We start from the raw sequence: 24,637 nt of genomic DNA, 5'->3' as shown, positions 1-24,637 counted from the left end.
ATGGTAAGAGCTTCATCAGCGAAGCCATGTTCCACCAACTCCCAAAAGATCCAGCCATTCCCACATTCAAACTGATAGACAAATGGGAAATGGACCTGGAAGCACCCAATTCGAAACATCTCCTGGCTAGCAGGTGTATGCTCAAAATCTCCATTGGCAACAAGAGCATAGTCCATAATTGTTGGGTCGTGCGAGACGTCACTGCCGCCTTTTACTTAGGCAGTGACATTCTCAATCGCTTTGCCATTTGTTTGGACCTAATAAACGTCAAAGCTTGGTCCCGATTAGCGGATAATCCCTCGGGCTTTGATGATTCAGAAAAAGCATTTAGGTCAGCTCAATTGCTACCTTATGCAGTTGAACTTCAGATTAAAGAGGAAGTCACCATCCCAGAAAGGACCAGACAATTCTCCCTGGAAGTGCAAGTTAAAAGAGGACAAAAATTGAAAAACCCTGATGCTTATATACATCTAAATGCTTCTCTCCAACAGCAAGGGTTGGCGGTAAACCCAACACCATTAGTCAACATAGAACATGACACCATTGCAATAGAGGTGGATAACAGCGACCTAAAGAGTATTACTCTAGCCGCAGGCACCATTACTGGAATGGCGGTTGATGACTGACATTTTTTCATTGATCTAGGAAATGAACTGTTAGGACTGATCCCCAAGGACTGTTTTGACAGTGACAGTGAGGACAATACAACACCAGACAGGATCTTCACCCGGCATGGGGGGAACTTCCTGGTGTACACTTCTTGCCCTTATGGTAAGGAAGATGTGACTTGTGACTTCAGGAGGGATGAGGTGATTTTCCAGGTCCATGAGGGCTGCCTTTCCCACCTGAAGCCTCCAGTCCAAATCAGCACTCTGACCAGGGACTTCTCCACCCAGCTGGAGGAGGCCGCTGAGCTAGCCAAACCAGAAGTCTTTCCCGGCTTCAAGCAGATGGTGGGAGAGAGGGTCAACCTAGCGGATGCCTCAGTGACTCTGGAACAGAAGCAAAAGTTGAAACAAGTTTTCTTTGATTTCCAAGATCTCTTTGCAGTAGACTCATATGACTGTGTTCGCACCGACATCCACACCACAACAATTCCCACGGACCCTGGAATGACTCCAGTGTTTGTGAAGCAATATCGTTTGCCTCTTGCATCCATGGAGTCCCTTACTGAAATAATTAAGAACCTTGAGTCCCGAGGAATAATCCGTCCAGTACACAGCACCTTCAATAATCCGGTGCTGGTAATATTGAAGCCAAACGGCCATTGGAGACTCTGCGCCAACCTTAGGGAGCTCAACAAACGGGTCCATACTTCCCGATGGCCTCTGCCCTACATTGACCAAGGGCTGGCCCAGATTCAAGGGTCACAAGTATTCACTGCAATAGACCTGACCAATGGATACTAGACCGTGCCTGTCAGTAGGGAGGACCAATACAAACTGGCTTTTACCTTTGGGGGCCCGCAGTACACCTGGACCCGGACTCCCTTCGGATACCTCAACTCCAGCAATGAATTCAACATTTTCTTACATAAGGCCATGCCCGACCTGGGTGCAAGGGGTAACCTGGCTTATGTAGATGATGTCCTCATCAAAAGTTCATCTGTGGAGGGACACATAGCGGAGATCCGTTATGTTCTGACGCAGTTGAGGGCCGCCGGAGCAAAACTTTCCTTTCAGAAAGCACAGTGGTGTAGAACCCATGTAAATTTCTTGGGGCATGAGATTACTCCTCAGGGTCTCTGTCCCCAAGAAAAGAAAGTGGAAGCACTTCAGAAGCTGAAAGACCCCACAACTCTGCGGGAACTAAGGAGCCTCCTTGGACTGACTAATTACAGCAGAAAGTTCATTGAAGGCTACGCAGAGATCACTGATTCATCTCTTGAAGGGGGTGGTCAAGTGTGAATGGGGTCCCGAACAATCCGAGGCAGTAAGACAACTCAAGAGAAGCCTCTCACAAGCGCCTTGCCTAGCTTACCCTGTCAGAAACAAGGAGTTATTCCTGGAGACAGGGTTCTCTAATATGTGCTTGACCGCAATATTATACCAAAAGCATGACAAGGTCAATAAAGTAATCTCCTATGCGAGCAAAACTTTATCCTCTGCGGAGGAAAAATTCAACCATTGTGAGAAGGCACTCCTGGCAACGGTGTGGGCATTGAAGAATTACCGCCCGTTTATCCAGTGGGAACACATAGTGGAGACTCCACAGCAGCCTCTGCAATATTTCCAAAGTGACAGAATCCGGGCCGGAAATGTGAGTAATTCCTGAATTACTTTCTGGATTCTGTCAATGCAAGGCTTTCCTGTGGAGGACAGATATGGCCAAAACAAGAAGAGTCCCCTCGCGCAAGGTCTGGCTGACTTGCATGATTGTGCCAGAGAAAACTGTCTCAATGACAAAGTCTAAAAATCAAGTACAACATGGAGGCATACCTTAATTCCCCACACAAAGCCTTTGAAGAAGACAGGTGTGAGGGAATGCCCACTGTCTATGTGGATGGATGCTCTTACCATGTTGACAACAACAGGGAAAAATAACTGGTGGCCGGCGTAGGGAGTGCATGGGTGAAGGAGTTTCCATAACCCTCCGCTGGGTACAAAATTGGTCCCCGAAGTAGTCAGGTGGCAGAGTTGATGGCTGTGCATCAAGCCATCCTCACTGCCGTCCAACATCAGCTCCATGAACTGGTCATAATCACAGATTCGGATTATGTACGGAACGGGTTCGTGGAGCACCTGTTTAACTGGAAAACCAGAGGCATGTTATGTGCTAATAACAAACCCCTGAAACATGGGAAGCTAATCCAAAATACTGATGATCTGGTCACATCGAATGGGATGACCATCTACTGGAAAAAGATCAAGGGTCATTCCAAAGTAGAGGGGCCAGACAAAATTGGAAATGACTTAGCTGATCAGCTGGCCAAAACCGGGGCCATCCAAGGGGATCTAATAGAAATAGAGTCCCTGTTGTGGGAAATCCAGCTCACTGCTATCACTAGGTCCCAGACCAATGCTCACAATGATCTTTCAACTGCACAATGGAGTAAGGAGACCCCTGATGCTGATTTGATTACAGCTCAGAAGGGGGATCCAATAATTGGTAAGTTTTACCAACACATTGAGGACCCTGAGAACTTTCCCCTGACGGATACCGATTACATTGGGAAAGAGGACCTAAGAGTGTTGATGAAATGTCCAAAAAGGTTCCGAATCCAAGACAGTTTGTTGGTAAGGAAATCCCAAGTTCGCCATGATCAGTGGGTGGTCCCTACCTCATTCCGAAGCCTGATGTTAAGTCAAGCCCATGATGCTGCCACCGCCGGTCATAGGGGGTTTCACACAACACTGGAAATCTTAAGAGAGGTTGCATACTGGCCACACATGGGGCAGGACCTCAACCAATACTTGAAGGGGTGTCTTGTGTGTGCACAATTTCAGCCATCATCCCTCACACACCGTGCGCCTCTCCAAAAGAGGGGGATGACACTGCCATGGTCATATTTGCAAATCGACTTTGTAAGCCCTGTAATTTGCTCGTCTAGAGGAAACAAGTACATGTTGACCGTTACATGCTTGTTTACCAAGTGGGTGGAATGTCTCCCAGCCCCAAACTGCAAGGCAGAAACAGCAGCTGCCCTGATGATTAACCACATCTTTTCCCGTTTTGGTCTACCTCAAAGGATTGAGTCAGACAGGGGTAGCCACTTCACCAGTGAAGTAATGACAAAGATGTGGGAGATACTGGGGGTCAAAAGGAAGCTACATATTGCTTACAGGCCAGCTTCTTCTGGAGCAGTGGAGAGATACAACCGAACCACCAGGAAGGAATATGATGTGGGAGACCGGGTCTATCTATACAATTTCCAAAGGAACCAGGCCAAACAGTGAAAATGTTTGCTACATGGAAGGGACCCTTTGAAATTATAGACAATATCTCCCCTGTGGCCTACAAGATCCGCATCCCCAAAGGCGGTTTGGCGGAAGTGGAAGACAAGTGGGTACATATAAATCAGCTAAAGTGTTGCCATCCCAGGCACACGCTGCAGCAACTGGAGGAGTCCTCTGCAATACCAGAGGGGACCGCTCCAGATTAATTCAGTTCCAACCATAAAATATCCCATATATAGTCTCTAAAATATTATGACGCTTGTAAGCCACTGTCTCTGAATTATATCTTGTTTTTAAAAATTGGAATGCTATGTCTATTAAAGTATAAAATGTATATGTCGCCCCACTATATCAATAGTGGGGGAGAAATGTCTATGAATAGGTGTTGCCACTTTCCTTTGTCGTCCTAGGAGAAAGAAAACCTGGAGACTGACCAAGGACGATGACCGGGGACCGGGAGCAGAGACCCGAGGGGCCTGGGGTACCGCCCAATATTCCCATCAGGACCGGCGAGGAGAACCGATCGATCCAACTGGGTGGAGGTAAAGATGCTGAACTGTGCCATCTACAGAATTGGAAGAAGATAATGCGGACATACCAGCACAGGGCTCAAAACATCCTTGGCACCCGACTTCCCCTCGACTCGAATCAAAGCGCAGTCGGGCGGGGGGGTTTGTCAAGAGTTTTGACCCATGTTGAATCCTTAGACTGGGTAGATGTGGGGATGAGCTGTCGCCGCCCATTATTCTATCCCAGAAAAAACTAAATCAATAGACTGGGTGGATGTGGGGATGAGGTGTCGCCGCCCACATTCACGCCAGAATCCAGGAGAACTGCGCCATTGGCACAAGACCACTCCAAAGATACAACCTTCTTGTGGGGGGTTCCACATCACCACTCTACTGTAAGGATGCCATCAAAACAATGTTAAGCAAGGGTCCTATACTATCAAGCAAAAGACCACTCTATTGAAATGCAGTAATTCAAGACAGATCCCAAAAATGGATGCAATACCGGTACTCACCACTATCAGAAAGCCGGCGTTTTAAAACCACCAGACTTTTGTGTAAAACTGAACAGAGGAACCCAAACATTGGCCAAAGGAAAAACTTGCTAAGAGGTGGATACAATGTAAAACTATATTCTGAACTGACTTGAAGGAAGTCATTATTTAATGTATATGTAAAAATTGTAAGTTTGATTTAAACTGGGAACTAAAGTGACATTTAGCTGAATTCTGCCTGGCAACTACCCCCGACAGGAGAAACCTGCTCAGCCACTCTTCCCAGGCCTAGCTGCATCCTGCTTCCCCACCAAAAGGAGTTGACATCTCTCTGATTAGATTAGGGGAGGGGCACCGCAGGAGGTTGAACAAAGCCTTGTCCTGGACTCAGGCAAATGTTATATTGGGGGGCCGTAAAGTGGCTTCCTCTTGGGAGAAGTGAGAGGAGAAGTGCCTCTGGAAGCCATCCGAGCTGGAGGCGGGGGCAGACAGAAGCTTCCCCCATGTGCTTTGGAACCTAAACCACACCCATCTGGGCTAGAGCATACTTTTAAAAAAGATGGATAATTCATAATACGGACTTGTCAGAATTATATAAGTAATCTCATTATTCTTGTGATTTTTCTGTGCATGTTTTAAGAGGCGTTAGGACCCTGTGGTGTATTCTGGGGGGTTGCTAGCAGAAAATAGGGTCTTACTCCAAATGTCTGCATGTTAAAAATCGGACACTTCATCAATTAATGTCCATACTCCTTGCGCACATGTGTGCAATTTTTGGTAAATGTCTGATATTGGTAAACCAGTCAAAAAGCGCAAAATGTTGTCATTTTTGAATGCAAGCCCCCAGGAAGATCAGAGGCGGACAAGCATGGACCATAAGGAATATATAATGTGTACATTTTATTTCAACAAATTGTGTATCTGGGAAATATGTATTTGAATCAAATATAGATTTGTGGGCAAATTGACCAGGGGAGGATCCTCTGACCCATAAACAGACCTCAACATGATGACAATCCATTTCCTTCCCCCAATCATGGGAGAATTGGGCCAATGACAAGTAGAGAGGGGCAGGCTCAGTTATGCCACGCACACACCCACTTCCAAAACACATAAAAAGAGACTGCTGGGACAGGTAGAGACATTCAATTCCATTTGCTGCGGAGCATGCTGACCGACGACTTCACATCCAGAGATCCAACACTTAGACTTCGAAGCTAAACAGAGACTACAGAACTTTGAACCAAGAAGGCCCACTGCAAGCAAAAGTATTCTCAGCAGGCCTTCAGAATCCAGCAAACCTAACCAAACTATTCAATAGCCGGGCGAGCTGTTTGAATTCTTTGCCAAGAACTTGTGCCGGAACCGCAGACCAGACCCAGACCGCTGTGAGCAGAACCAGAGATCCGGATCGCTGTGAGCAGAACCGGTGCCTGATTGACCCGCCGAGCAGAGAGAACCGCCTCTGGACGTGTTGACCAGCTCCGTGACGAGGCCCATTCATTTCAAAATTAGGAATGAGTATCCGCCAGAACTGTGCAGAACCCAATCTCTTAGTTAAAATAATCTAATCCAAACTATTTTAACCTAATTTGAACAGCCTCCTAGAAATCGTGTCATCTGTCATTTGTAAAGCTGCACAACTGTCACCTGTCAATTATGCAGCTGCAAGCTGTCACCTGTCATTTTGAGTTTTACTTTAAATCCGAAAATGTACCTTTATTAAATCGTCTGTATCTCCGGAACCGTTTGTCCTAGGAATGTGGTTTAACTTTCATTTTAAAGCTGTGATACTAGGCTTTCCAACAAACCTATACTTTTTCCGCAAGTGCGATTTACGCACTTGCGAAATTTACCGCGATTTGCGATTTTGGCTCAATTTCTCCACTTGTCAAAATAGCAGCTCCATTCCTTCCTTTGTTAAAATCCGTTTGCAGCCTGGTAATAACTCATAGAGCATTGCTAAAGTGAGCCTCAATTAATACCAACAAGCATCTCTCACTCACCCTGAATCTCTAGAGGGAATTAAAATCAGTTAGCACATTTTCCCATCTGTTGCCATCACATTTAAAAGTATTTTGGGCCTGTGTTTCATACTTCTACCTGTTTCCTCTAAGCTTGCTGGGGGGGGGAACTGAATTTCGTATTGTATTTGATTGCATTCCTGAGAACTGTGTGCTCCTCTTTCCATCTCCTTCCATTTCTTACATTGCATACGGGCGTGGGGGGTGAATTGCCAGAGAAAAAGTGATTACATTGTTGTTGGTTGAAATCATATCAAGTTTATTTGCTGTACTGCATTTTATTCCACCTTGCATTTCCTTGAAACCATAAAGCATTTTCAGCTACCTCAGCCTCTATACTACTCCTAAGTAATCAAGTGTACCACTGTAACATTACCCATTGTGGATCCACATCATATATGTGTTCTATCCGATATTAATTTATTATAAAAGTGTGATATATATATTGTTTAATTTTTCAAATAAACCTTTTAATTTGCAAAACAAACCTACTTCATGGCTCAGTGGGGTCAGGGGGATTCTAAGAGAGGGGTATTATATAAGGGTTGTCACCCAGAGTACATGAACTGGACCTAAAAATATATCAATAAGGGTTTCCCTCAGCATCCCAGACTAGGCATTGACTTAGCTGTAGTGTTGAAGTGAAGCCGCTTAACATGATGATCTGGACCACCGCTAGATTGTCCGACCATAGCGACACCTTTTTGTTCTTCAACTGTTTCCCCACATTTTAAATGCCAACACAATGGGAAACAGCTCGAGCAACGTGATGTTCCCGGTGATCCCCTTCAGATTCCACTCCGTTGCCCAGGCCTTACCACACCAATTCCTGTCCCAAATTGCCCCCAAAACCGTGGGCCCCTGAAGAATCTGTGAATAGACTGAGCCTCTCGCTGCTGGCCCATTTTCCAACATCCTGATATCCTTTACTTCGGGTCCTAACCGGACATGTTGGGAGGCATTTTGCAGTCCCACTGTTTTAAGCTTGATACCTCTAGCAAACACTTTCCCTGGGGGGATGACTCTCCCAGCAAAATTGAGGTTACTAGCCAGTGATTGAAGTTCCCTCAGGGTTGCCTTGTTCTTACCTTTCAACACCTTGATAGTCTCTTGCAACCTCTGTACCTTGCCATGGGGCAGCCTGCACTCACCCTTGACTGAGTCAATTTCGATCCCCAGAAATGTCAAGGTTGTGACTGGACCCATTGTCTTCCCCTCTTCTAGCGGGACCCCCATAACATCCATCAAACCCTGAAATGTGCTCATGAGAGCCCTGCACTACCCGATCCCTTCCTTGCCAATGAACAAGAAGTCATCAAGATAGTGCAAGACCCCACCCTTTTGTACCTTCTGCCTTAATGAAAACTCCAAGAAGGTGCTGAATGCTTCAAAGTATGAACATGAAATAGCACAAGCCATTGTAAACATTTATTATAGAAATACTTTTCCTATATCTTGAACCCCCAGCAAATGATGTAGCAACCTGAAGGCTGACTCGATGTCTGCCTTCCGCATTAAGGCACCCTTCCCCGCCAATCTTACCATCTGTAGAGCATTGTCTAAAGAAGAGTAATGTACCCTGCACAGCTCCTCCGCTATGCCATTATTCACAGATTCCCCTTCCGGGAAGGAGAGGTGGTGGTGGATCAAGCGATACTAGCCTTCCTCCTTCTTGGGGACCAACCCCAATGGTGACGCCACAAAATTCTCCATGAGCGGTCATGAAAAAGGCCCCGCAACTCTACCCAATTTCATTTCTTTCCCCACTTTCTGTGCCACCACCTTCGACATCCCCAATGCCGACTGCAAGTTGCTTGCTTCCCTGCCACCCATTTTCCCTGAAAAGGGGATACTGAAACCCCACCTGAAACCTCCCCATAGCAATTTTGCATCAGCCCTGTTGTTGTACACATTTAACAAAGGAATCAAAGCGTGGAGTTTAACTGGCGTGGGTAAACATGTTTTAATTACATTCTGGCTTCCCTTTAGTTTGGCAAACTTAGGCATGGGTGGTTGGTCATTACTCCCACTTTGATTTCTCCTTGGGCTTTGCGCTGCTTTTATGTTTCCTTTCACTTGAAGAGGAGCTGTGGGCCCGAGCGCTTCCACCCTTTGCATGCCCAAATCGAGACACCTTGCAAAGGGGCAGTCCCCATCAGCAAACCTCCATCAATCTGCTTGCTCCCCCTGGTAGCTGGACCGGTTGTTCCAGGAGTAGGGCCCGCGAAAGGACCCCCTCCCTCGTTGGGAGTAACCCCCTCTGCCTCTCCAAACTTGGGTTTTCTCCCCCTGGGGCTTGTCCCCAGATTTTCTGGCGAGTACCATCTTATCTATTTACGACCCCCCCCCCGACGTCCACTTCATCCCAGGACATAGCAAACCAGACTTGCATTTTGAGCCTAAAAGCCCGGTCATATTCCAACCATCCCTCATCCCCATATTTCAGGTATAGGTTGTGGATATATTGCCCATACGCGATCATTGCCAATGCATCCTGCTGGAATTTCTCTACCATAATGGACATATACATTCTAAATGCCTTGAGCCAATTGTGGGTTTCACCTTGGCTCTCTCCATTTCCCTCTTCTCCTTCTCTTTCTCTGAAATTTCCCTCAAGCCTTCCTCTAAGGGTACCATCACCACCAAGTCCAGGATTTCAATAAACTCTTTCCTCCAAAGCTTTTCCTTAGTGGCCCATGGGATGTGCCATACCAAGGAGTTCACTGCCACTCGAACCGGAGCAAAGCCTGACATCGGTCTCCCATGCTGGGTTACATTACCCCAAACTCCACCCTACCCCAGATTGGATGGAGTTGGTGCAGCTGACTGCGCCCCTTGGATCTCCCCACTGAAAGTGTGGACCCCGGGCCTAGTCCCCACCATGCCAGCCCCTGTTGTGTTCCTGCTGGAGATGCCGCTATCTGAGGCAACTGGCTAACCCCCCCAAGGGGCCAGCGGTGGGTAAAGCAACAGCCTGATATCCCCCTGCTGGAATTGCCCCCACCTAAGGCGTCCCTGAGTGTTCCTCTGCTCCTTCTTCCCATACTTCCACCTCCACTAATGCCTCTTTGCTGGCGCTGTCCTGAAACATTAGAGGGGAGTACCCTCTTTGGCAGGGACCCGCTGCTTCCTGCCCCTGTTGGAGGACCATTGTATCCATCCAATTGGTCCCATGTGTTGCTGCTGCCAACCTCGCCATGGCCAAAAATGCCTCCAGATCCATCCCTACGTGATGATCTAACCCCTTCTTATTGCTGTGCTGCTGTTCCTGTTCCGGCAGCCCTACGCCGTTAACAACACACCCCAAGTTGCAGCTGTTTCACCCAGGCGGCCCGATGTAAAAAACGATTCACAGTGTTTACTTTGCAAGGAAAAGATGTCTCCGAGCGGCTTGAGGTCGTAAAAGGAACTATTCCAATGCTCTGCAGTTTCACCCAGGTGGCCCCTCCTACTCAAATGCAAATTCTACTGCTCCCTCACCTTGTTTCACAACTTGGCGGCCCGGATGCAGTCACAAGCCTTCCAAAAGTTTGTTTCACCCCTTGGCAGCCTGGTTCACTGTTCATGCAGGCCTTCCGCACTGACTCTCATGCGATACCGCCTTATCCGGGTTCCGCGCCTTCTTTGACCCGCTCCAAGGACATCACTGTTCACCGAGCTCTCCGCTCAGCTGATCTGGCTCCTTCCGGTGCTGTCCTTGATCCTGCGTAGTCCTCTCCTGCTCCGCTGCTCCCGCTGGCCACAGGTCATCTGCTTCGCGCTCCTACTCCTCCGCTGCCATGGACACCGACACAGCTTCTCCCCAGTTGACGAGCCTCTAAATTGGTCGGTCAGCGACGGCTGCTCCTATTCCTGTGCGGCGGCACCAGCACCGCGGCTTTGCGTTCGTCTCCTTGCTGAGACTGCTGCTTCCCGACTTCGCTCCTTCCTCTCACAACCTCCTGCAGCACTTCTTGGCAAAAACGAAAAACGAAATTCCTCCTTCCTCCATGGCAGGCGTCCTACTGTAGGGGCTGGATGCTTCCTGCAGTAGGACGCCCGCCGGTTATAAAGGGCTTCCCCGCCCCTTTCTTTTGTCAGCCCTTTGCGGGCTTCTGGACGCTTTGCCGCTCTTTTGGCCGGTGCCCTCCCCCTTACACAGGGGGGAGGGAGGAGGAGGAGGACCCTGCCCGGGTTATCGGGATGCCTCCGCTATTTTCTGGATTCTCCATCGTCACCTTCATGACTGGGTCCCAATAAAAGGAGCCTCAACTGGTATGTGCCGAAGTACGGCGGCAGACTCTGTGACCGGCAACTCTGTGTCCGACCCATTTCTTGTATGCATCGCTGTGTGCTCACGGTCTGAGTGTCAGATACGTGTCATGACGGATCCCTGGGCTGAGCTTGGGTGATCCCAGGCAGCCTTCCCAAACCTGTGTGATCACGGCACTGTTGTCCCTGTGTTGTGTGCTCGCAGCACTGATCTGGTTTGCCCGTGTGACCACAAGACCAGCTCCAGCAATGACGATGAGGGGGCCAGTGACCCTGCATTGCTGATGTCCCTTGCCCGCGCCTCGCTCAGCTAGTTCAGGAGCAGCTGCATTCTGCCCTCTCTGAACAGAGGCAAAGGAAAAGTGGAGACGGCCTTGTACGCACTCCACTCAGCCGGCCCAGGGAGACCCATGCTGATAGCAGTAGCTCTGTCTTGTGGCGGCCCACAGCAGTGAGCGATTCCCTCCTCCCTGAGCCTTCCTGGGGCTGTGAGTCAGTGGTGATGGTAAATATGCTGCGTGAATGGAGTCTGCTCCCACCCCCCAAAAAACGAGACGTGCGCGCGGTGTGCTCCATAGTTGGGGCTAGTTAAGAAGGCCACAGTTACAGCCTGTGAGGCTACTGCTCCTGCCAGGGGCGACAGAGTGTGTGCTCCGTGATTGTAGCAGAGAGAAAAAAGAAAAAGAAAGTTAATAAGATGGTTCCTGGGTGCTCTGAGATCACAGATGAGAAGCGGAAAAGAGCCTGTCAGACACTGATGTGTCCTTCCCAACAGGTACTGGTGGGCCTGGAAGGGCTGCGGCTCCTATGTGGAGTGCATGTGCGCCCTATGTCCTAGCAGTATTTCACCTCCGGTAGGTGGGTTGCACCAAGAGTGGGTCACATACAAGAAACACTGCCCCCTCTGCCCATTGCTATTGAAGACACAGAAGAGGGTGCATCGGAGGCTGGCAGAGCGCTCCGTTAACAAAGACAACTGGCACCATAAGGTGAATTTGATATCTCAGGGGTGGGAGGCCATCCAGCCTTGGTACTCAGTGGACTTCATGGGTCAAAAGATTTGAGCTGTATTTTGAGGCTGTTGAGGTCAGCGATCGGGCAAAATGACCAACCGTGCTATGTTCTGTGAGCCCAGCAGTCCAAAGGTTGTTTAAAACACTTTGGTCCAGAGATCTCTCATATGCGACTGCCATAGAGGTACTGAAGGAATACTTTATGCCCATGGTCTACCTCGATTATGAACATTTCAGGCTGAGGTCGGCAAGAAAGGAGGGTGAGAGCCTGGAGGCCTTTCATGGAAGGATGAGGCATCTCGGATTGGCCTGTGCATTGGGAAACAATGAGGACAATCATATCAGGTAACAGGTCATCTTTGCCTGTAACCCTACCAAATTGCGGAGACGAGTCCACAGGGAGCCATGCACAACATTTGCTAGGATCCTGGAGATGGGTGATCTCAGGAACTTGCAGAGATGAGAGCCACGGACATGTCAATGCAGAGGGCAGCTGGAGAGGAGGTCTATGAGGTAGGGAAAGTGCAGGGGAACAAGGCATTCAGGAAGTGTGAATGTCCCAGGAAAAATGCTGATGCAGAACGGGCCCCATCCTGCCCACATTGTGGATGGGACCTACCTCACGTACACGTGTTCTGCCAAGGGCCACACATGTGGAAGGCTCGGAATGGCTAACCATTTTGCGAGGGTTTGTCGAGCACCTTCAGCAGCCACCCCCTCAAGGGAATACGACAGACCAAGGGTTGCCACCCAAACAGTTGGTTGCTCAGCTCGCGTTGTCAGTAGGAGGGCCTGGATAGACAGACAAAGATGACAAGGATGTTTTCTTCCTGCTCTGTGCCGGGGATGATGCGCAAGAATTTTACCACCAACCAAGGGGCTAAACATCCAGCAGAAAATTGTCCACCTAGTCTGGGACACTGGTGAGCTCTACCAGAGGTGAAAGAAAAGGGGTAGGGAGAAGGTCAATAAGAACGGCCACCCCATCTCTCGAACTGGGATTTTTTCAGGTCCTCAAAGCTTAGGTGCGTGCCGGATTGATGGAGGAACATGAAGAACAGAATTGCCATGGTCTGGGTGATGGGCAGATGGAAAGTTTGGTGGGAAAAGATGAATTTGATCCAGGAATCTAGGATCACTGTGTATTTAAAGGACTGTTGTCCCAGTTAGTTAGCGGAATGGGTGCAAGGACTTGAATGCATCCACTGCTGTGATGTTAGTTCACATGGTTTATGTAAATGATTACTGTTGTTTTGTTTGTTATGGAAAAGGAGTGTCGTGAATGTCCCCTTCAAGATTGTGAGTCATGGCTCCTAATAAAATGAGCCTCAGCCAGCACATGCAGAAGTACGGCGGCAGACTCAGTGACTGGCGACTCAGTGACTGGCAACTCTGTGTCTCACTCAGTTCTTGTATGCATCACCATGTGCTCACGGCCCGAGTGATCGTGTGATCACAGATCCCTGATCTGAACCTGGGTGATCCCTTGCAGCCTGCCAATCCCGTGTGATCACGGCACTGTTGTCTCTGTGCTGCATGCTCGCAACACTGATCGACTGGCCCGTATGACCACGAGGCCAGCCCATAACAGTACTGAAATTATTTCTTTTTTAAATCAATATATAGAAACGGTCAAACTAAATAAAAAAGTTAGAGGAGCTCACCACTCCTATGCTCTTATACCACTTCTCCTAGCATGTAACATTATGCGCCTGATTGGCTCTGATGTCAGTTCTTCATGTTTTACAATCCACTGTAGAACTTGAAAAGTGGAGAGCAGAGCCAATTGAATTTTGATGTACAATTGGGGAGACTCGGCCTATGTTCTGGAACGCCAGATATCGCTCTCCAGATATTTTGCACTAGGACTCTCAGGATCCCTTGTCACTGACTGTGCTTGCTAGCATTGATGAGAGTTGTAGGCCAAAACCCGGGGAGAGTCAAAGGTTGCTAACTCCTTCTCTATCTCCAGCACTCTCTTATGTCCATTCATGGCTCGCCCCCAGACGGCTTCTCTGTCTCCAGTTTGGTCACACTTACATTATTATGCTTACGTTGAAGCAAAAAGCAATGGATTAGGACAACATAAGCTCTGGAAGGTGTATGTAAGCAACCTTAATTATTGAATTAACATCTTATAGGTGTGATGACAAGGAAAGAAGAGATTGACCAAGTGGTGTCATAGTGATTGCTATAGACATTTATTCAAAGAAAAGATAAACCTATCTGCCCTTAACTCTATTGGGTTTCCTTACCTAAACTAACTAAATGAACTTGCATGCTCATCAGTTAGTCTGTGAAAGTCCAAATCAAAAGGCACAGTTCAAGTCAAAAAGATCCTTCACTATCCATGTCACTACAATAAACAATAATAACATTTGTGTTCGGATCGTGAACTAGGAGAATGACTCCCTTCTCTTAAATGCAAAGTGTCTCAAAGATGCCATGTCTTCTCAAAGTAAAAGTTCCAAGCTTTTCATAACAAACAAACAGTTCTTCAGGGTCCTTGTGGGGCTAAGAGAATGACGCCCAGCTGGTTCCCCAAAGTTCCTTTTAGTTTCAACAAAACCTGTGGTTTCTTCAAGGTCCCGGTCCTCAACAGACTTGCATGACGCTTCTAGAGCATCCCGCTATTCATCTCTTTAACTTTGGAGATGTGCCCTGCTGCGTATCCCGAAGCCCGCGTTTGACTTTAGCGGTTTCGCGACCTCCTCGCTCGCCGGATTCTCCTACTGGAGGTAAAACAGCTCTCAGCATTCCAGAAGACGATGAAGAACTCAGTCCTTCTTTGCTGTTCAGTATGAATAGACACAATGGCCTGTGAGGGGTCAGAAATGTGTGATGGATACAAAGGTATAGTTTTCTCAATGTTTGCCATTTATTAAAATAAAAAGGGGAAAAAAACACCTATCTTTCCATATCCTAACGAGAATCTCCCTACCTAGAAAACTAAAAGTAAATAAAGATGACCTAGCATTCAAAAGTCTCTGACGCTCACACTAATACATACAACAAACTTGTACAAGTAATATTTGTCTGTCTACTGTTCAACAAAACAGTGCAATAGTTCAAACTTATTTTTTAGAAAGTACTCCTTGTTACCAGGGTTGGACTCTCTTCCCCTGGATTATTTCACGATTACCCTTGGGAAGGTTCTTATTCAACAAAGTTTTGTTCAGTTCAACACAAAATGTATTTTCCATCCACTGCTTCCTTCCACTTACTAAAGTAAATGTCTCTTTTTTTTCTAAACACTTGTTAAAAAACCAAAGCAATAGTTCTCCTCCACAGTAACCTTACTGGAAAGGCAAATGTCTCTTTCACAAAACACTAGTTCATAAACCGAAACAATTTTTCCCCCCACAAAATGTCTTTCTCTGGATGTAAAGCAAATATTAGCACATCCCAATTATTCTGCCAATGGAACGCTTTTGTCAAGATAGCACAGCAACTACCTTTGGTGCTGCAAACGTTTATGAAAATGATAAAGTTACCAATGTCTTTTCACAACGCATTTTTACCACAACCACATTTCTTCAAATCAACTGTTTGTTTCCTGGTCTACTCGCCTGCCAGGACTAACGACAAATGGTCCCTTTCCTGGTTCACTCTCCTGCCAGGAAAAAAAATCTCCTACTACTACAGTTGGTCTTTTCTATTAGTGGCAATATGGGTTACATGTTTCCCCAAAGTGGTGTCTCAGAAAATGAGAATTGCACTCTTGTTGCCCTTTTATCTATGTTATAGTCTCTGCGCTGTTAGGAATGACGGTTGCAGGTTTCCCCAAGTTGACATCTCATAAATAGAGAATTGCGCCCTTTCTGCCTTTTTATTCTACTTGTTTGGTGTTAAAAATAGTCTGATTTTAGAAAGAGTTCCACTCTGAGCGTCCCAGGGTTACCTCTTCTTGCAGGCCAATTTACCGGCTTTGTTTGGCGCCTCCTGTTGCTCCTTGCTGTGGCGGACCCACGGCGGATCAGTAATCCAATTGACAGCTCTTTCACACCTGCCTCGAACTACACAGTCGCTCTCTTGAGGCCCCCGTCCCCCCTGCACTGTTGGAACTGTGTGTCCTCCAGCACCGTGGGGCGGGAGCATGTCTCCCACACAACTGGGCTTCTCTCACCGCTACTGACTAGCCCGCTTCCTGCTGCGCATATTCGGCAAAACGGCATGCCTTCTCTTCCTGTGTTGGCTTCTGCTGGTGTTCACAGTCCTGCTGCAGCTCAACCGCTTTGGTGCCGTTCCTGACTGCTTCTGCTGCTTTAGATTTAAATGTCACGCTCAGGTGCCTTCCCTTCAAACTATTATACTGCATATTCCTTTCAGTGTAATTTTTGGTTCTCATTGGTCCTTCTTCCTCATCCCAGTACCACAGACATTATGGATCTTGAAGTCCATAATTGCATAGCAGTTAAATCGGTATTCTCTACAAATGCCATCAATGCTCCAGGCAGAATAGGGGAATCATGATTTAAAGAGGGCAACAATTCCCCTTGATATGAGACTCCTCCCATGTGATCTGCCCTCATAATCCCTTCCCCCAGGGTCAGGATCTGGTAGCGGCTGCCTTCCGCAGAGGACATGAGAGGAGGCCCATACCGGGGTTTTAGGGATGATCTCACTAGATACATTACACAGCCCCAGCTTAAAGTCAGTCCAATTGACAGCAGCTGATTGAGCATTCTTCCCGCTTGATTGTAGCATTCCCAAACTCCTCTACCCCCATGTACCCATTACATCAGGGTTGTTTGATATTTTACAATAACACATCGTTTCGGATGTGATCTTATCTGTAGAAGATTTGGACATTAACATCAGCCTGCGAGGTTGGAGTTTTGAAAGGGCGATGTCTCCCATTTGCGTCCTTATCCGCAGGAGGGGAGTTCCTTTCCATGAGATCTTCCCATATGTTAACAACCCTACGGGGGACTATTGGGTAGCGGCCTCACCTCCCTAGTGTGATGGGTTCTATGTTATTTTACCGCAGGATTTTTCGTCGCGGGAATTTTCATCGCCGTTTTTATTTTTTTGTGGCTGGTTCCCCATCAAAACCCCCCTTTATTTATTTTTTTAATTATGCCCTTTCACACACAAATATGTATTTAATTTTTAACCCCCCCCCCCCCAAAAAAGATGATTTTTTTTTTGATAAAAAAAGGGCGATGAAAAGTCCTGCGACGAAAAATCCTGCGGCAAAAGAAATGTATACCGTGTGATGAACCAAATGAGGTCATCACTAGAAACCAGTATGGACCTCCTCTCATGTGACCAGGGAAAGGCGGCCGCTATCTGATCCTGACCGTTGGGGTGGTATCATGTGAGAGGATCACATGGGAGCTGACTCATGCAGGGGGCCATTGGGAATCTCCTTATCTCATGAATCCCCTATAATTCCTGAACTAGCGATGGCTTACTGTAAAATAGAACAAACTAATGTCACACAATCTTCCATGGACTTCAGTTCCCATAATGCAAGAAGTATTGGAACAAGGAAGAAGGGCTCAGAGGCAATGAGGACTCAGAACGATGTATATTCAAAGGTGCGTTCTAGTTTCTGTAGGCCAAGGCACCTGAACCGGATATTTAAATCCCAAGATGAGGCACAGCTGTCGAATGAAGGTGAAGCAGAGGAAGAAGGCCAAGAAGCTATTGAAGGCCATGCGGGAGGTTTAGCTGAAGAAGCTGAAGCTATCCGCTGTGCAGGAGCAGCCACGGAAAGAAGCCCACCAGCAGAAGTCATCACAAAGGGGAAGGCGAGCAGCATTGCAGAGTACACACAGTGGGAAGTGGCGTACACAGGAGAAGCCTAGCAGAAGAGGAGAATTATTCCCCTAACAGCGTACCGCAGGCCGGTGAAGCTGCAGAAGATCAACAGAGCTGCCAGCGCTCCAGAAGACCCCCACCCAGCTTACCGGAGATTCACAGAAAGGAGCAGAAGTGCAGGCTGAATGCTGGAGGCCATTACCCCTTGTTTTGCTTTTTCACCCCAAGTGGGACGGGTATGCCCAGACATGGGCCCCGTGCCTGCTGGGCTTAGAGACCCAAGCTACTCCTCACTGATGAGGCCCAACAAGGCTGAAACATTTCTGGGGATGCTTGTGGTCTCGTGCAGAATGAATGTGACCAAGCAGTTCAGGCTGGACTTCCCCTTTCGGGCTGGAACCAAGCCTGATTTGCATATGTTCTTTACCCTTTAGTAATAGCTTGGCAGGCGAAGAACGATGGTCTGGTGGGTTGCCCAGAACAATTTCAGAGGTTAAGATTCATTCAAATCCTTCCAACCATCATCTCTTTTGTTTTGTTGTACATAAGCAACATGCTAAATCAAGTACCATAGACAGAGAACCAATCACATAGTACATCACCTAAACCTGTTGCCAGCACACTAAGCACGTATGTTTACACAATGCAAATCAGCCTAATGGCAGCCACCCACTTAACAAATGGCACAAATCCGACATCTGCAGGTGTCTTGGCCCTACAGGCAACAAGTGCAACAGATCAGTAGTAGCAAGGCTTCTTTGAAGAGAGTGTGCCACTAAATGTTGCAATCGCAGTACTATGGCTAGCAGGGCACCCCTCAGGCGACACTATTATAGGTAATGCATGCAACATTGTCCCAGCTCTACATGGGCTCCATGTCCTTGCATAACTGTGACGTACGTGAGACCACAGTCCAGAAAAGGTAGACCATCAAAGAATATATCAAAATCAGGACAGTAACTCATGCTACTGTGTGCCATTTCAACAAGGCACTCATTGGACCATAGCACCCACGGCCACCAGTGTGTACAGTACACTTCATGTGATGACAAACTACAACATTTCAACAAGGGTACTGTAGCAATGTTTCCTGCATTCCAACAATCACACAAGACAGCCATCCTGTGGAAGGCCCCAGCAGACCTGGCCCTCCTGCTCCTGGAAGTGGTAAAATGCCATTGGGACCTTCTGCACGGCCCAGTGTAGCAGCATCCAGGAAGGCAAGAGTGTTTGAGGGCACCTCCAGGAACCCTCAGTCCAACGGCACTGCTGCAGCCACCTTGGGGGGGGGGGGCACAGGCACACCTGCTACAGTCATGGCCCCAAGTCCGGCCATTACAGACCCTTCAGGACCCCCTGTAAGGCATCCACCTTTCAATATTGTTGCCACAGTATCTGGGGTGCAAATCACCCACCCAATAGAAGACACCAGTGTGAGGCTGTCAAGCAGGCCACTGCACAGGACACAGCCCTCCGACCTGTCTACAAAGCTGCAAGCGTGGCAGCCAACGTTGATGCCAGAACTACAGCTGCCCCAGTGAGCCAGCTGTCCTTGGACTCATCTCCCCTGTGCAACATCTTGCCACTTCACACCAGTACCTCCCCCTTATCGGCACGCCATGCCCTGCATTGGAGCCAACCAGAGGACACTGAATCCCCTGTAGAGGATGATGAGGTGCATGGGGAACAGACATCTGACTCAGAGGAAAGTCACCCCTTGAGCTACCAAGGCCAATACCAGACCACACACACGTCGCTGGGGAGAGGTCCTCTTAGATTGAGCAGTATCAGGAGAGGATGCAGAGGATTGGCCAGGAACAACTGGGCCACTCCCAGTGATGCGTGATGTGGTGCAGGGTGCCACCTGGAGGATGGCCACTGCCCTTGACCGCCTGTGTCGGCGTTCTGCAGATGTCACAGCAAGCACGACGCTCAAGAGGCAATGGGTGTGGGAGTTGTCCACGAATGAGAGCATGTCACAAGCCATAACCCTAACCCATCCAGGGTGGTGAACTGCCCAGTTCTTTGTCTGCCACCCTGATAGAGGGATCTGTGGCAAGCACCCCACCAAGTTGCTCGCAACAGCGCATCAGGTGTCCAAACACCCCAACCCAAAAAGTTGGCAAGAGCAGGAGAGAATGGACATGTACATATGACTGCCTTCAGTCCACGAGGATGTGGGTGTGGGGGAGGGGTGATGTCTGGGGGTGAGGGGAGGGGAGGGGATGATGATGGGGATGAGTGTGTGAGGAGGGGTTTATGTTGGCTATGAGGGTGTGGGGAGGGGATGATGTTGGAGATGAGGGTGTGGGGAGGGGATGATGTTGGAGATGAGGGTGTGGGGAGGGGATGATGTTGGGGTTGAGGTTGTGGGGTGGAGATGACGTTGGGGATGAGGGTGTGTACATACAGAATAAATCACTGTTGAGTCCAGTCAATTTTTCCAGTGTTGATTCAATGAAAGTGATGTATGTGCATTCAGTGAATGGTCACAGTACTGTGAGAGATGCATTTGTGTGGAATCAAAAATATGTGTTCTTTAGGCCCTGTTGGACAATGAGTCATTCTCTCACCTCCCCACGTATATCCCTGAGGTGCCCTGTTATCATTTGCAACACATTTAGCATCTGAGCAAGCGGGGAATATTCCTCATTTGGAGGCATTTCTGTTTTTCGTCGTATGCACATGTTGTGCAGCATTGCCCACAAGCCAGGTACGCTCTCCTCTGTGTTTGTTCATGTAAGCTGCTGTTCCTCAGAACCATGGCATCATGGGCGGCACCTGTGAATCGGGCGGAGCACTGGCTGAAGATGAGACCTGCATCGCATGTCATATGAATGTTCATGGAATTATACTATTTCCGGTGGTTCAGTTTTTTCCGGCTTCACTGCCTGGGGAACGGGGGCACTAATTCCACATGTGTTCAGTTCCGTGCTGCAATGATATTGAGGAGCTTGGCAATGGCGTATAAATGTGCTTTAGCAACGTGCACCTGAGCCTGGGTGGTGGGCAGGGAGATGTTCTGATGGCATCCAAGACTTGCTCCAGCACTTTTGAGAATGTTGGCTGGGAGCATCCTAACACTGTGCTGGAATACGCCTGCGGTGGCATACAGTATTTTCACAGAATACATTTTCCTCGAGAGCTTTTTTAACTAAAAGTTTTTATTGAATGTATTTTTCACCGAAAAACTCTTTCTTTGAAGTTTTTTACATCGAAACATACATTCAATGAAAAGTTTTAGGTGAAAAAGGTCTCCAGGAAAATTAATGTTTGGGGTGTTTGTAAGGGTTCAAAATGGGGGTTTGAGTGGGAGCCCCACAATAAAAATAAAACATTTTTAAAAAATGCATTCAGCATACAGGTTGACGGGGGTGTCTCTGGCGCTCAGTGCTGAACTTCATTGATGATGAATGTGTGCAATTTAGTTTAGCACTAGACAGCTCCCTCTGACTTTTTGCTTGTTTTGCCAATTGTTTTTTTACATAAACTGCATTTTCACAATAAAAAAAGGAAGTGTTTATATACCGAAACTCTTTACGCTAAAGGTGTTTCAGTATATAAACTCATTTCACTTTATATATGTCAATTCGGTGAAATAGTTTTGGGTAAAATAATAAATCGGTAAAACATGCCCTTGATGTATGTTTTTCGAGGCAAAGATATGTAACCGGCTGTGGCATAGAAGTGTAACAAGGACACCAGCTTTACCAGTGGTGGGATGGCAGTTCTGATGGCGATAGTGCTCTGAAGATCAGTCTTAAACCGGGACAGTAGGTCTAATATGGTGTGCCAGTCCAAGCGATAGTGACTAATTGTTTATCAGTCAGTGTCCGAGGGGATGCGCGGACACGTGGTATGGGTGGCCTCCAGAGCACTCGTCTCCTCCGCCTTTGTGGTGCCTATCTCCTTTCATGCGGTGGCCTTGCATGCCGCTGTAGTTCAATGAACAGTAGCAGGTTTTGGATCCCTTAGTTCGTCACGTTGTGGCTGCAAGTTGCTTGGATGTGGGTTTGGGGAAGGTGTGGGCCTTATATACCTTTTTGGTGGCTATTATTGGCACCTGTGGATTCATTTTCTTCACATGGATACTTTTGCCTCCACCTTTTAGGCGCTGTGTTTTATGGAGGAATTTCCACCCATTTTCCGCTGTATTTTTACTTTCTCCTCTAATTCCGCCTGATGTTGACAGTAATTCCACCGGCGGTCATTTTGCCGGGTCTAATTCTGCAACCTATACTGCTGAACTCGTAATGAGCCCCTTGTGTTTGCATTGGATTCGAAGATCTTTTTATTTTATATGAATGTGCAAGTTCTTACTTTTCATTTTCTTTCCCCAATACCACACCCCTTCCAGCAGTCTCAGAAAAGGAATCGGGTAAGTGTTTAGTTGCATGCAGTGTAGTACTTGTGAGTAGATTTAACGTTGATTTTAAAATATTGCACGTCAGTTGTTGCAGTATGGTATGCTGTTGCTTCTGAGTGCCGAGCACTGCAACCTACCTTCAAGCATGCCCTGTGCACCCTGTATGTGTTTTATTTGTTTGCCTGGAAAGACACCTGCATGTTTTTATTGTTGCACACTTTATTTTTGAGAATTACAACTATTGCTAAGTGTACCAAGAAACAGTCTAAATGTGAAGTGTTACGTGCACAAAGCGGTGTGCCTATATTGTATCCGGAAGTACAAAGTCTAAACTATTGCGCAGAAGAACAAGCATTACCCAAGTCAAGAGGCATCCCCTTTTCATAGTGAAACCAGCCTTGACCAGAGTTACAGAGCCATCTTAACCAAACTGTGAAATTGTTAACCGTCAAGTGGCCTAAGATACCAGTGTTTCATTGTTACCCGAAGATAGGAGAGTGGCACCAAGGCTTCTGGCTGCATCTTTGGGCTAATAACTGGCAGAAGGGTGTGACTAAAGCTGGGGAAGGGGAAATAATTGCTTGTCAAGAGTTTTTGGAAGTAGACAGAACCTCGGGTGCCAAAGACTAAGAAAGCAAAGGGAAGTGAGTCTTGTGGAAGTAGATAGAACCTCGGGTGCCAAAGACCAAGAAAGCAAAGGGAAGTGAGTCTTGTGGAAGTAGATAGAACCTCGGGTGCCAAAGACCAAGAAAGCCAGAGGGAAGTGAGTCTTGTGGAAGTAGATAGAACCTCGGGTGCCAAAGACCAAGAAAGCCAGAGGGAAGTGAGTCTTGTGGAAGTAGATAGAACCTCGGGTGCCAAAGACCAAGAAAGCCAGAGGGAAGTGAGTCTTGTGGAAGTAGATAGAACCTCGGGTGCCAAAGACCAAGAAAGCCAGAGGGAAGTGAGTCTTGTGGAAGTAGATAGAACCTCGGGTGCCAAAGACCAAGAAAGCAAAGGGAAGTGAGTCTTGTGGAAGTAGATAGAACCTCGGGTGCCAAAGACCAAGAAAGCCAGAGGGAAGTGAGTCTTGAGGCAGAACCTGGTTGTTATTGTGGCAGACAGACGGGAGAGGCAGAGAGGCTGCCCCTTTGAGAATGTCACTTAAGGAAGAGTGTCTTGCCTACCTGAAGAGGCTGAAGAGTTTTGTCCAATCCTGCCAAACCATTCAAAGTATTGAGCTATGGTTTTATTACTTAAACTGTGGTGGTATAAGAAGTTGTCAGCAGATGTAAACTTGAAGTGGTATGAACCAGTATTGCACTGTGGGACTAAGGTGACTATACTCATGGTACCAATAGTAGAATTATGAATTATTGAAGCGAAGTAGCAGCCCAAAGAATACATCCTGACAAATATACCAATGTAAAGTTGTACATAACAAAGTCCTAACTGTTGATTTAAAACTGTATATTGCTGATAGCAGGGAATCTTGCATCTTCTTTTGAACTGTGACAAATTACCAAGAAGAAGAGACAATTTATCATAACCAGGATTACAATCGGCGCCATTTCTTTTCTGGAAGTTGGAAGTGGATCTTTCATTCTGGAACAAAGATTTGTTACCAGTGGAGTTGTGTTTGTTGAACATTTTCTTTTACTTGCAAGTATCTAGAACTGGTTTAAAACCTTTCTTTTGTTGAACATTTTGGTGTGAACTTTGATTCCAGGGGCCTCCCCCAGGACTAGAGAAGGTAATTTACATATTGTTTTAATATTGTTTATTATAATGTGTTGCCCTATATGTGTGTGTTATGTCTGTTGTTTAGTGTGAGGGGTAGTTATCTCATTCTAGAGATTGTAATTTAGCTTATAGGCTAGGCAGGAAATAGAGTAGGCCAATCAAGGCTTTGTTTTCACACATTTTCTTTAAAAAGGTCATATTTTAGTAAAACCACAAGCAGTTGTCTGGCATTACTGACTACTCATATATGGTGTTAAGGTTAAGAGTGGGATTGAACTCAATTGAGACAAATTGCGGAGTTACATGTATTTACTTCGAAAACTTGCCAACGAAATAAATATGCATCGAAAGTTATCCAATGAAAAAATGTTCAGCGAATGCATTTATTTTGTTATTTTTTTTTGTTTGGGGTCTTTCCCACAACCCTCTGCTTTTTACCTTTAACAACCCACCCCAAACAAAAGTAACCCTTTACCCCACACAAATATGCATTCAATGCACATCTTTTCGTTGCATAAGTTGCAATGGAAAAAGTTTTGTTGGAAACTTTTTCGATGGAAAGACTGTATTCCAAGTTGGGGAACCCTTCAATTTGA

General features: G+C 47.1%; 1 protein-coding gene across 5 annotated transcripts in view; it reads left to right on the top strand.

Annotated features, from left to right (window-relative positions):
* Window positions 1-24,637, top strand: part of CADPS2 (calcium dependent secretion activator 2) — a 2,822,196-nt gene that overhangs the window by 1,527,206 nt on the left and 1,270,353 nt on the right. For 3 of the 5 annotated variants that reach the window (XM_069629096.1, XM_069629095.1, XM_069629094.1), the window contains exon 15: window positions 22,311-22,331. The exons of 1 other annotated variant lie outside the window; for it this stretch is intronic. In XM_069629096.1, coding sequence (XP_069485197.1) covers window positions 22,311-22,331 — 21 coding nt within the window. The remainder of the gene's footprint in view (window positions 1-22,310; window positions 22,332-24,637) is intronic. One more of the 5 variants, XM_069629098.1, reaches the window with a different exon arrangement.

The sequence above is a fragment of the Ambystoma mexicanum genome, chromosome 12 (assembly GCF_040938575.1).
Source record: "Ambystoma mexicanum isolate Mex_15411 chromosome 12, UKY_AmexF1_1, whole genome shotgun sequence".
NCBI classification, from domain to species: domain Eukaryota; kingdom Metazoa; phylum Chordata; class Amphibia; order Caudata; family Ambystomatidae; genus Ambystoma; species Ambystoma mexicanum.
This window is presented reverse-complemented; position numbering and strand designations above follow the sequence as displayed.